The following is a 13663-nucleotide window of genomic DNA, read 5'->3' on the forward strand; positions in this document are numbered from 1 at the left end:
CCTCTGCAATACTGACGTGAGTTTAGAAGGGCAATACCAGTGGGCTGAGACATCAATTGGAATTTGTATCTGAGAGGAGAATGTACTAGAGTATACGGGTATACCATGCAGGTGTGGTAGATGTAGTTCCAGTGTGGCACAGGAGATAGTGCTCCTGCCTTGTAAGCAGGAGACCTGGGTTCCAATCCTGGGACTAGTACTAATTTTGATTCATTGCTTCAGCCTACATCATAATCAAAAGTGGAAACAATTCGCTGTACATCATTATCAAAACTCACAGGGCTAATACAGTCAATTTCTTGGTGGTCAGCATATACAACAATTATGCATTTTGATATCTCTTCTGAGTCTTTCACAATTCCATAAAAAAGAAAAAAAAACTTTTTGACTGTTGTTATGCAATAACTAAAACAACATTCCTTAAAGTCGACATATACAGAGTTCAATACAGTTTCATGTGACCCTGAAGCACCTATCATACCAGTGAAGGACCTTCTATAATCACGTCCTTACAGAGTTCTGCCACCCGTCACATTAACCAGGATCTACTTGTTGTTTGTAAAATGCTTTGATTTTTTGATGTTGTAAAAGATGTGGTAATCAATGTAAGGTATAGCAGTATACTTGTACATCACCAGTAGGGAATCTGACAGAAGCTTTCTTGCCATATGCAGTGAGTCATGGCCCTATAGAATTCTTCCACGGACTGAGAATAAAATATGTTTCACATGAATCAGACAGCTGTTCAAGTCACGCAATGTGTGTGCACTAAACAGAAAACAAAGAATTTATTACTATCTATGATAAATAACTTCCTGGCATGTTAATACGTTTTGTGTAAAAGTCAGTGGATAGTTTTAATTAAATACTTGATTGTCAAATAACCAACTAAAAACAAAGGATTTTGATGAAAAGTCCAAAATTTACATAACAGTTTCAATTTCAGACTGCTACTATTAATTTATAGTGTTCTTTTTTCCATTTGTTGAGTTCTCTGTGTGAATAAGGATATGGATGCAGTATGTATGTGAAGTATGAATCACTGAAATTGTGATCAACCAAGTGTGAGTAAGTGTGGAAAACAGATGGTACAAACTTGATGTGAATCACATAGACTTGAAAAAATGATAATTGTAAAGTGGTCACCACTTTCCAGCCCTTTAGAAGTCTAATACTTATGTCAGTCTGTTAGACAGTTAAAGATGGGGTTGATTTGATTTTATCTACTGTCTGAGAATGTATTATTTTTGTAATTTTTTTGTAAATTGATTTTGGGACTGGGATTTGTTCAAAGTGGGAGTGTAACAGGTAATATGAATTGAAATATGAAGCTGATTTGTTACTGTGTTATTGAAGAAATCAGAGAAGAGATCTTACATGTACTTTGGTACTGGGGCATGTGTGTCTAGAAGAGTATGTGGTCGGCTCTAGGCAATTTGGTTAGGACTGAGTAATAGCAGTGTTTTCTTTTTAATCAGTAAAAATTTAAGATCGTTGGTGGAGGAAGTCTACAAAAATTTAGTATTTTTTTTTAGCGAGGATTGAGACTCGCTTTCAGAGAGTGATCATTCAAAACTATTAAATCTATTTTTACAAACTGCATATTAACTGATATTTGTTTAGTAGCAATTTTCTGAGCTAAAATTTTAAACTGACTACCAGTGGGAGAGAGTGTGCTTTATGTATGAAAGGGCTAGCACAAAATGTGCTTATTTTCATTCATTTATGCCTGGAACTGTGGGCTAGAACATAGTTGGTAGTATACGTGTGTACTCACAGTGACAACACAGAACAAATATTTTATGCAAGGATATTTATTTAATCAGCAGTGGTGTCTACATCTACACTGCACCAGCCAACTCACAGCATATGACGGAGGGTACTTTGTATACCACTGTCAGTTCCCCCCTTTCCCTGTCCCAGTCAGGGAATGGTTTGCTGGAAGAATGATTACAGGTAAGCCTCCAAGTGGGCTACTGTCATGGTATTTTCGAGTTGCACTTCGCATTCGGGCCACAGTGGACAGAGACAATGGCCATGTGTGTGTGAGTTGTGTGTGTGTGAAGGTGCGTGTGGGTTTTCTATTTTGGAAGAAGGAGTTTATATGACAGCTTTTCAATGTGGCTGTCTGTGACTTAATGTCTCTTCTAAGTGGGCAATAGCAATCTATCCTTTCCATAATGCATAGTAGGAAGGACTCTTCTAGGAACATGTGCTGTCGGAACTTTAAGTTAACCATACTATTTTTCAGAACATCTCTCTTGCAGCACCTACCACTGGAGTTGTCTAACCATCTCCCTGATGCTTTCACGCTTGCTAAATGAATGTATAATGAAATGCACTGCTCTTCTTTGAGACTTCTGTATTTCATCCATCAAGACAGATCAGTAATATTCACGTATTAGCTGAATGAGATTTCATAAGCTACCTCCTTCATGGGTGGACTACATTTCTTGAGGGCTCGTACAATGAATCTGACTGGCATCTGCCTTATATGCAATTAGTTTTATGTGGTCGTTCCAATTTAGATCACTTCGTATGCACATTCCTAGATATGTGACTGCTCCTAATGATTGTTCTGCAATCGTTTAGCCACAGGATGTGGATATTTATGCCTATTTATGTGCATTATGTTACATGAATTTATCTTGAGTCAGTTGCTGCCTATTAGCTGCACCAAATATCAATTCTCTGCACCTCTTGCCGCATTCCACTAGTTTTCTAGCTTTCTGACTATTATGTAAACAACAACAACACTTAGAACTTCCAACATTATCTGCTACTTCATTTACTTACTTGCAAAAAGAAATGTTCCAATAACAATCCCTTGAGGTCTGCTTGAAACTAAACATATATTTCCATCCAGTGGAATGATGTGTTTTATTGCTGCAAACTATCCAATTCAGCCACACAGCTGGTCTGATATTCTGTATGCTCATATTTTGTTCATTAGGCAGCAGTGCAAAGCTGCATTGAACGCCTTCCGGAAGTCAAAGAACAGGACATTAAGCTGGGCACCAGTATCCATTGGTTTCTGGGTCTTGTGGATGAATAGAGCAAACTGGTTATCATATAACTGTTGTTTCCAAAATACAAGTGTATTAATACAGAAAGGATTTTCAGTCTCCAGAAATGTAATAGTATGCGAGCATTAAACATGTTCCAAAATTCTATGATAGACAGACGCCAGAGACATAAGACTAGAGTTTTGTGGATCTGTTAGACAACCATTCGTGAAAAGAGAGCTGACCTGTGCTGTTTTCCAATCTTTAGGAATGCTCGCTCCTCCAATGACCTACAGCATACTGCTACTCAAAGAGGTGTTAGTTCTTTCGCATACTTTATGTAGAGTCATACTGCTATCCATTGCAGTCCAATGGCCTTTCTATGTTGAGTGATTTGAGTTGCTTTTCTGTCCCAATATCACTTATTTCAGTAACTCTCATTTTCACATTTGTGTGATGATTTAAGGCAGTCAGCTTTTCCGGTTGGAAAAGCATCACGAGACTAGCAAGTCACATAGTTGGCTTTTTCTGGTTGTTTTCATAGTTTAATTCGTAAATTCTATGTATGTTTTGTGTGCTTGCTTAGTTTAATACTTAAGTTTATTGCATATTCCTCCTTTTTATGAGAGGAGTAGCACTGTATTTTTAGTAATAGTAATGTGTACATTCACACTGTCTGTAGTGCAGTTTTTTTTTTTTTTTTTTTTTCCAAATTGTTGATCACAGCTCAGTCAGCCACCAATCTTTGTTATATCAAATAGCAAATTTTTTCCACTTGTTTTCATAGTTTAATTCCTAATTTAGTAGTAGTGGGATGGAGTGAGGGTCTCTCTCTCTCTCTCTCTCTCTCTCTCTCTCTCTCTCTCTCTCTCTCTACACGCAGGAGGAGCTGGCTGCACTTCGCAAACAGCTGAAGATACTTATGGCTGACGTCAGCCGTCTACAGGTTGCTGCCTCAGTGTGTGCTGCAATGGAGAAACTGGCACATTACATGGGATGCCTGTTCCACCCATGGGCTCTGCTATCAGGACACGTTCCAGTGTACCCGACATAAGGGATCCATTCACTCTGTGAGCAGACAGGTGGAAGCTATTTCATTAGGGTTAGAGGAGGCACATGGGATGAGGAGTTTAATACCTAACTGCAGCTCCAATTATAGGTGTGTTATGGAGCCCCTTAGGGAAATAATGTCCAGGGCCAGAAAGAATTCCAATATGCACTTGGTGTGTCTGCTGGAGGGCCTCATCCAAGATGTGGAGGAGGCCCTGCCTGCAGCTGTTAAGGATGCAGGGTGCAGTGGTCTGCCAATTGTTGCCCACATCAGCACCAATCATGCCCGTCAGTTGGGTTCTGAGGATCCTCAGTTCTTATGGGTGACTGGCAGAAGTAGCACACACTGCTGGTGTTGCACAAGACGTGCAAGCACAGCTCACAGTTTGCAGCATTGTACCCAGAGTCAATGGCCATCTTTTGGTTCGGAGCCAAGTGGAGGGTCTCAAATAGAGGCTCCACAGATTCTGTGGTGGTCTTGGTTGCAGATTTCTGGACTCACATTGTATGGTGTGGAGTTGCAGGACTTCCCTTGATAGGTCAGGGGTGCACCACACGAAGAGAGCAGCTAATCAGATAGTGAAGTACTTTTGGAGTCCACATGGGCATTTTTTTGGCTAGGAGGTAGTTTGAAGTTCTCTCATGAATGGTCATCAGTCAACACAAAAAGAGCAAAATCAGGTCACATACTAAGTAGAGACAATTTGACTGTCAAAATTTTAACAGTATATTGTTCAAGTATTTGTAGCAAAGTTCCATATTTACTGCTCTCCAGAAAAGTTCTATCACACCAATTATTCTTGGGGCCAAGAGTTGATTGAAACCTGAAGTAAAAAGCTCCAAGATATTTAACAATTCATGGAACATATATAGGAAAGCCACATTAGTGCCACAGCAGAGGAGTGTTCACTGCAGGTGACATAAATATTATCTCTATTGAGGTCAAATTTGAGTGTAAGAGTGAAGTTATCTGCATATAAAAGGATGGTACCAATATCTTCCCTAATATCTTTCGCTGCTCCAAAAGCATATGGCCACTCTTTTTGTCATTAAAGCTAAGCACTGAAGAAGGAGATTTCTATGGCTTCAAATGTAGAAAGTTCTCTCAGAATGAGCCATAGAGTACACTGAGAGATTAAAATCTCACAGCTAACTTCAAACATGGACTTCCAGGGATCCTGCTTGTAACATAGCAAGTTATTATGAGACAACATTCATTGCTGTAAGGCACACAGCCTTTTGGTACAGTGCCTGCAGCAGAATGGCTTTCTCCCCCCCCCCCCCCCCCCTCCCCCCCACTGCCTTTGCTCACAGCACAGCTGCTGATGCTGCCTGCCGTGAGAACTGCATAGCATAACATTCAGTCAGTACGAAGATTCATACCCTCTATGAATCTAAATAATCCATATTAGTTGTTCAAATCTGGTACACAGCCTTTTGTTATTAATGGAATGATGCTGTCAAAATTTCAGATTTTTATTTATTATAGTGCTGGAGATAAAGAAAATTACCTAAAAGTCATTACCCTCATGTCATCCCCAGGGGGGGGGGGGGGGGGGGGGGACAACAAATTCCGTGACATCTTCTACACAAACAATGAAAAGTCCACATTAGAATATAAACAATGGAAAGCCTAGGTTGCCATTCTGGCCGTAGGAGCAGAAGATAGTAGTCATGTGTGCGTGCTTGTGTTAATGTGTGTGTTTTATTTTCTGAAGAAGGCACTGGTCGAAAGCTCAATGTGTAATAGTCTTTTCATTGTGCCTGTCTGCAACTTAACATCTCATCTTTGCAGCGGGTAGAAATCTATCCTTTTCATAATTGCAAATATAAGAATCAAGCTGAAAGTACCAATACATATGGTTGCCAAAAAGATAAGAAAGTCATATTTATTTGGAGAATTGTCAATAATCAGTAACTAACAATATACACTTGGATGAATTACCTTAAGGGCTCAGTCAAAGGAACAGATGGCTGAAATGAAGCATTCTGCAAAAGTAAAACTTCAAGCTCTTGACATTTTTTGACAATTTCTTTATATGTATCTGCAACAAAATGGTTTTTTGATTACATTTGTTGTGGTGTTGATAAACAAATTACTTAAACAATTTACTTTTAATATGAACCATAGGTAAAACAAATATGATTTAAAAAATGGATATAATGTCCCATCGATAATGAGGTTGCTAGAGATAGAGCACAAGCACAGAAAACAGAAGGATGGGGAAGGAAGCTGAGAAAAGTCCTTTTAAAGGGACTATCCTGGCATTCAAGATATGCAGTTTACAAAAATCATTGAAAATCTAAATCTGGGTGACTGGATGAGGATATGAGCTGCCATCCTTATTAATACAAATCCAGTGTTTTATCACTGTGCAACCATGCACTGATGACTCAGAAAACAAATGAACTCAACCCCATGTACTTAGTGGACCCATTTACAGCTGCTAACAGTTTAAAATTAATAGTTTGTACAATGTTCTCACTGCTAAGGAAGCATTACATAAATACGAGAAGTTACATTTTCAGCAATTTATTACTCCCATAGTTGATATAACAAAGCACGATGTGATGAGGTGAAAAATTATATAGCACACAAATGAAATTACTGTTATTCTGCAGCAAAAATTCAGAAAAAGATTGTCGATAAAGTGCAGAAGTAGGTTTGCAAATTAACAGATAAGAGCATTGCAGAATTCAATGAGATGAAGAAGATAACACTTTATCCTCAGGCATGACCTTCAGTAAATGAGTCATATGGAAGGAATACATGTTTTTTATCACTTTCATTCTTCTAGTCTGCTTGTGCATGCTTTTATGTAGACCGGACGTGATAAAGAAAGGACTTGTAATTAATAGATGTGAAGGGAGAGCTGAAGAAGAAGAAGAAGAAGAAGAAGAAGAAGAAGAAAAAGCTACAGCAGAAATTCAAGCATTTGGGTAAAGGACACAAAGACTCAAAAAATTAACATAGATGTGGTAAATAGTAGACTGAGGATACAAGATGGAATGGTAAAAATGGGAAATTAGCTTGCATGGACCATGCAAAGCAGTACAGACAATGTGATCTACAGGAAAACATGATTTTACTTGAGAAACTTTTTGAAAGTAGATTTTTCATTAGACTGGACATCAGAAAGATAAATTTATCAGCAGTTAAATTTAAGCTGGTAAATAACGAAAATATCAGCATTCTTCATCATCATACAGATTAATCATGTAAGACAGCAAAGATTGTAATTATTAGTAAATATTTGTGAGCACTGCAAATCACCAATGAAAAATAATTTCACAAAATCAGAAATATTAATTTATGTAGTTTTCACTTACCCGGACACTCGTGTTTACCAAGGAAAAGAACAGCCCTCATGAATCGACAATGAAGGATATCATTAATCAAAGCTGATGGACGCTCCAATAAGGCCTGCAACAACTCTGTGTTTGTACCAACTTCTGACTGTTGTTTCTCCAAGGCATACTGTATACATGTCAGCAACCATCCCACTAATGAAACTGCAGCACCAGCTAAGAGCCCTTCTTCAGGCTTGCCTCGGCAAGTAATACCTCCCTGAAGAGCATAAATAATTGATATATTCTTTAAAATAGTATGACTTCTAATTGTTACTATAATAAGTGGTTTGCAGGAGATTTCTTCCCTAAAGAATTTGCTATTCATAGTTACAGCAGGTCTACCAAAAGACATATATGAAAGATACACAGATGATCCAAAACATTAGGACTACCGGATTAATCATGCTTAACCTTTGGGATGTGGGACAACAGTCATCAATAAGTTTCTGGTGCTATGTAGCATCAGATTTCTATGCATAGGCTATGCAATTCCCATAAATTACAACTGATAGTTTGTTGGCACACAGCTGGAGCCTGATAACATTCCAGATATCCTACATAGAGTTCAGGTCAGGTGAATTTGGTGACGCGAAGACCACAATATGAGTTCACTATAATGCTCCTGATATCAATGTAGCACGATTATGACCTTGTGAACACAGACAGTTACCTAGCTGGAAGATGCCATTGCCGTTAGGGAAGACGTCAAGCATGAAGTGATGCAGGCAGTCGGCGGTAATACATACTTAGTCCACAGCTGTCAAAGCGTCTTCACTTATTAACATAGGTCCCATGGTAGTCCAGGTGATAGAATAATACTATCCCCATTGGCCTGCATCTGTGGTGTGGTGCAAATTTTGAGCAGCCATTCTCCTGGATAATGGCATATCTGGAGAAGACCAACTTGGTGTAACAAGAAATGTGATTCATCCAATCTTACTGATTCCCATGCCTCGACAAGAGAACACACATCTACTGCAGAGCCTTACATCCAATACTGTGCACTAAATGATGCACTTTGAAACAATTCCACCTGTGTCAGCACCAGACTCTGCCATCAGCTTTGCCACCTATCCAGCTTTACAGATTGAACAAATCTCCAGTCTACACATTCTGTGATAGAGCAGGAATGTCTAACAACTTGTTGCCTATTTGTGGTTTCACCTTTCTCCAATCACTTTGAACACGCTTTCACGACAGCAGCATGCAAACAGTGATCCAGCTTGGCTGTTTCTGAGATTTCATTCCCAGGTACCGGACCATAACAGTCTGCCCTTTGTCAAAGTCACCTCTGTCAGAGGATTTCCTAATTTTCAGCTCATATCATCACTAGAATGAGTCCCCAGACACCTACATCCACTTATAAGCATTGTTTACCATGTAAAATGCTCACTAGGCCACCAGGTGCTATTCAATGTTGGGATAGGCAGCAATCATAATGTTTTGGCTCATCAACATTTTACTACAAATGAATAGGGAACAAGTCTATTCATTTCAATGAAATGTAGAGTTTACATTAATAAAGAATCATTGATGCCTACAGTTCGTAAAATAGTTCCCTCCATAAGTAAAATAAATAATTATTAATTGGTCTATAATTGACCACTTCCTTCTTCTAGTTGCACCTGGCATCGTAGTCTTTCTTCTTCACTGAAATAATTTATTCTGAAAGTCTGATGATACTATCTTTGTCTGTTATTTACTCATGTTCCATAGATCATTTGAGCAATTCTTTTATCAAGGTGATGAGTAACAAGTCAGTTCACAGGATATATATACATGATTAGTTAACACTTAATTAACATATTATTTTTAGTCCTACTCATGCTATTACATTAAAAAACACTCTCACAACTTTAACAATGGGTGAGAGCCTGTTCTGTTATCATGCCAGTGGTACAACAATCCAGCTGCTGAAAGAGGAAGAGGAAGAAGAAGAAGGTCAAATGATTTTAAAAAATGCTGCTCTGGACTCTGAATAATGACAATCCTACACCAAGTGTTTCTATAATCATGTTCTTGCAATTATCATGTGCATTATATACCTTGATTGTGTCCAGGAAATCCAGCAGACTAATTGTGCAGTATGGTTTATTGAAGCTGTCATATTTACTGATCCTCTGTAGCACAGCAGCATATGATACAAGCTGCAAAGTGAAACATAAAAAAAAGCATTAGAAAAAGATTTCAGAGTACATATTTACATGCCTCCAATGGCTAAATATGCTTACCATGGTGTCAAATATGTTGAAGTACCTCAATACATTTCCAGTACCAACATAAACTTCAACAAAAAACTTAATTTGCTTTCATCAGCAACCTTTAGCAGGATCAGGTTGAGGACAGTAATTAGGCCCACAGTAAGTGCTACCAGACCCATGTTTGCATCAATCTCTAACAGATCCACCACTTATGAATATGATTCACAAAAACTGTCTCCAATCCCAGATCACAAACACTGTGAATTCCTGATGATTTAAGGAGAGACAGCGTTTCAAAATATGTGTATAATGGCAGCTCACAAGCCTCAGCACATGGGCTGAATACATGAACAGTTTCTAAAGCACCGGTTATTAGCCTAATGACCAGTTCTCACCTTCAGGACTATGGCCAGTGATTATCTTCCCGAGGCGAACTAATAGGTCCGAAAGCAATGATAGTTTCCAGCACTTTTATCTTTTATACATGTCTATCAGCAGCACTAAAAAAAATGCCTTCTGAAGGTAAGTCTTGGCCTGTCTCATAATTTTATAATTTTCTTGAACAAACTTACTTTCTGAAACAAAATGTTCTAATGGAAACGGATACAAGATCATGAACTGTACATGCATATTGAATCATTCACCATGAATCCACAACCAAGCTTGGGTGTCACAAAATTAGTAAAATTTGAGCTTCTCATGATCTGTATCTTCCCTAGCATCCATGACTAAGGAAGACACTTCACAATATTCATTTGCTTTTGACCTTTGCCTCTTTAGATGTGAAAATTATATCAGTTTTAAATGAAAAGTGAAGTCTAGATACCACAATGTTCCACATTTTGAGCACAGATAGGATAAAAGGATGTCAGTCACAATTAAAATTCACATATCCTAACTAAGTTAATTGTTGCTGTTGTGGTCTTCAGTTCGAAGACTTGTTTGATGCAGTTCTCCATGCTACTCTACCCTAATAAATACTGCAACCTACATCTTTCTGAATCTGCTTACCGTATTCATCTCTTGGTGTCCCTCTACAATTTTTACCCCACACCCCACTTCCCTCCAACACTAAACAGGCAATCCCTTGATTTCTCAGAACATTTCCTATCAATCGATCCCTTCATTTGGTCAATTTGTGCCAAAAGTTTCTTGTCTCTATTCTATTTCTCATTTGTTACATGATTGCTTCATCTAATCTTCAGCATTCATCTGTAGCACCACATTTTGAAAGCTTCTATTCTTTTTTTATCTAATTTGTTTATCGTCCATGTTTCACTTCAGCACAAGGCTACACACCAGACAAATACCTTCAGAAAAGACTTCCTAAGACCTAAATTTGTATTAGATATTAATGAATTTCTCTTCTTCAGAAATGATTTTTTAGCTATTGCCAGTGTAGATTTTATATCCTGCCTACTTCAGCCATCTTCAGCTATTTTGCTTCCAAAAAAGCAAAACTTATCTACTAGTTTAAGTGTCTTGTATGCTAATCCGATTCCCTCGGCAATGCCTGATTTAATTTGACCACATTCCATTATCTTTGTTTTGCTTTTGTTAATGCTCATCTTATACCTTCTTTTCAAGACACTGTCCATTTCATTCACCTGCTCTTTCGAGGCCTTCGCTATCTCTGACAGAATTACAATGTCACTGGCAAAACTCAAAGATTTTATTTCTACTCCCTGAACTTTAATTCCTATTCCAACTTTTTTCTTTGGTTTCCTTTACTGCTTGTTCAATGTACATGTATCTGTCTTTGTGGTGTGAAATGCTGAGAAGTTCTCTGCAGATACTCATCACTCCACCATCGAACACACTTTCTTTTCTGGACTCTGGGACAAATGTTTTACCATCATGTTGACTGCACTGCTAATGTGATTAACCGGTCCTGGATGCTGCCTTCTACATTAGAAGTAGCTGATTGGCTGAACAGTGACCAGTTTTTATTCACTGCTTGAACTGAGAGGTATATACAAATGAATATGTGAAACGATAAGTTTAAGTCAATAGCCACTTACTGCTGAGCAGTGTCTGCAAGCAGAGGAGGTGAGAATGAAAGGATAGCCATATAAAAAGACTAGGTTTGGCATACTGAAATGTGTGCTACAAGGAATATCAGAGTATAACACCTGCTAGTATTTCGTTTTTATTTTTATTTTACAAGAAAATTAAATGCCATATATGTAGGAGCTACAACATTCGTGATTATTATGTCAGTTTTTAACATAATCATAATCACCATCTTTGTACACTTTTCTATTTCTTTTTTTTTTTTCCCATCTTGAAATAAGAATATATACAGGGTGTTACAAAAAGGTACGGCCAAACTTTCAGGAAACATTCTTCACACACAAATAAAGAAAAGATGTTATGTGGACATGTGTCCGGAAATGCTTAATTTCCATGTTAGAGCTCATTTTAGTTTCCTCAGTATGTACTGTACTTCCTCGATTCACTGCCAGTTGGCCCAACTGAAGGAAGGTAATACTGACTTCGGTGCTTGTGTTGACATGCGACTCATTGCTCTACAGTACTAGCATCAAGCACATCAGTACGTAGCATCAACAGGTTAGTGTTCATCACGAATGTGGTTTTGCAGTCAGTGCAATGTTTACAAATGCGGAGTTGGCAGATGCCCATTTGATGTATGGATTAGCTCGGGGCAATAGCCGTGGCACGTTTTGTTTGTATCGAGACATATTTCCAAAATGAAGGTGTCCCGACAGGAAGACGTTCGAAGCAATTGATCGGTGTCTTAGGGAGCACGGAACATTCCAGCCTATGACTCGCTACTGGGGAAGAAGACCTAGAACGATGAGGACACCTGCAATGGACGAGGCAATTCTTCATGCAGTTGACGATAACCCTAATGTCAGCATCAGAGAAGTTGCTGCTGTGCAAGTTTGACCACGTCACTGTATGGAGGGTGCTATGGGAGAACCAGTTGTTTCTGTACCATATACAGCATGTGCAGGCACTATCAGCAGCTGATTGGCCTCCAAGGGTACACTTCTGCGAATGGTTCATCCAACAATGTGTCAATCCTCATTTCAGTGCAAATGTTCTCCTTACGGATGAGGCTTCATTCCAACGTGATCAAGTAATAAAATGAGCTCTAACATGGAAAGTAAGCATTTCCGGACACATGTCCACTTAACATATTTTCTTTCTTTGTGTGTGAGGAATGTTTCCTGAAAGTTTGGCCGTACCTTTTTGTAACACCCTGTATATGAGGTAGTAAAATCCATTGTCTTGCTTCCTCGGCCAATGGAATACAGAATTTTCCAGTCTTCGCATCTTCAAAGTGATAACTCCAGTGGGCTTCTTTAAGTGGGTCAAAGAGGTGGAAGTCTGATGGTGCACAGTTAGGGCTTTAAAGTGTTAAAGTGGTCACGAGTGGTGAAGTGACTACTGTGTGGTCTTGCAATGCCATACAAAAGAAGAACAGAAACCATAACATTTGATGGACAAAGACACTGAAGATATGCCTCGATTTTTTTTTTTTTTTCCTCCATTCATTGGATAGTTTACTGTGTACCCTGTCTCCAAAAATTTAACAAGAATTACACACTCTGCATCTCAAAAGACTGTCACCATAACTTTCCCAGCAGAATGCACTGTTCCAAATGTTTCCCTTGTCTGTGATGTTGTGTCATGCCATTCCATTGACAGCCTTTTGGACTCAGGTTACATGTAGAGAAGAAGGAGGCAAGGGTACACCAGCAATGATGAAAAAGCACACAGTCTTCCAGGCACATTTAATATAAACCATTACTGTCCACCCCACTGCTCACTAAGATCCTCAACAGGGAAGAATATGAAGATGGTTTGCGGTTGGCACCAACATCACAGTCAGTCCTGAAACTTGAGCTGTAACACTCTTAGAAGTGTTGTCATTGAGACGACTGAACTTCATTTACATGGTTTCACACACAGTATACATATACACCTCCACCTACATCTATATTTTGCAAAGTGGATGGCAGAGGGTAACTCCAGCTGTACCAGAACATTAAGGTTTCTTGCCATTTCATTTGCATATGAAATGCAGGA

General features: G+C 38.7%; 1 protein-coding gene across 1 annotated transcript in view; it reads right to left on the minus strand.

Annotated features, from left to right (window-relative positions):
• The window catches only part of LOC126365818 (mediator of RNA polymerase II transcription subunit 24), a 133906-nt gene that overhangs the window by 104716 nt on the left and 15527 nt on the right, over nucleotides 1-13663 (minus strand). Inside the window, exons 3-5 of the mRNA XM_050008414.1 lie at nucleotides 9452-9553; nucleotides 7386-7623; nucleotides 6001-6100 (exon numbers count right to left, since the gene is read on the minus strand). Coding sequence (XP_049864371.1) covers nucleotides 6001-6100; nucleotides 7386-7623; nucleotides 9452-9553 — 440 coding nt within the window. The remainder of the gene's footprint in view (nucleotides 1-6000; nucleotides 6101-7385; nucleotides 7624-9451; nucleotides 9554-13663) is intronic.

The sequence above is a fragment of the Schistocerca gregaria genome, chromosome 4 (genome assembly GCF_023897955.1).
Source record: "Schistocerca gregaria isolate iqSchGreg1 chromosome 4, iqSchGreg1.2, whole genome shotgun sequence".
Classification (NCBI taxonomy): domain Eukaryota; kingdom Metazoa; phylum Arthropoda; class Insecta; order Orthoptera; family Acrididae; genus Schistocerca; species Schistocerca gregaria.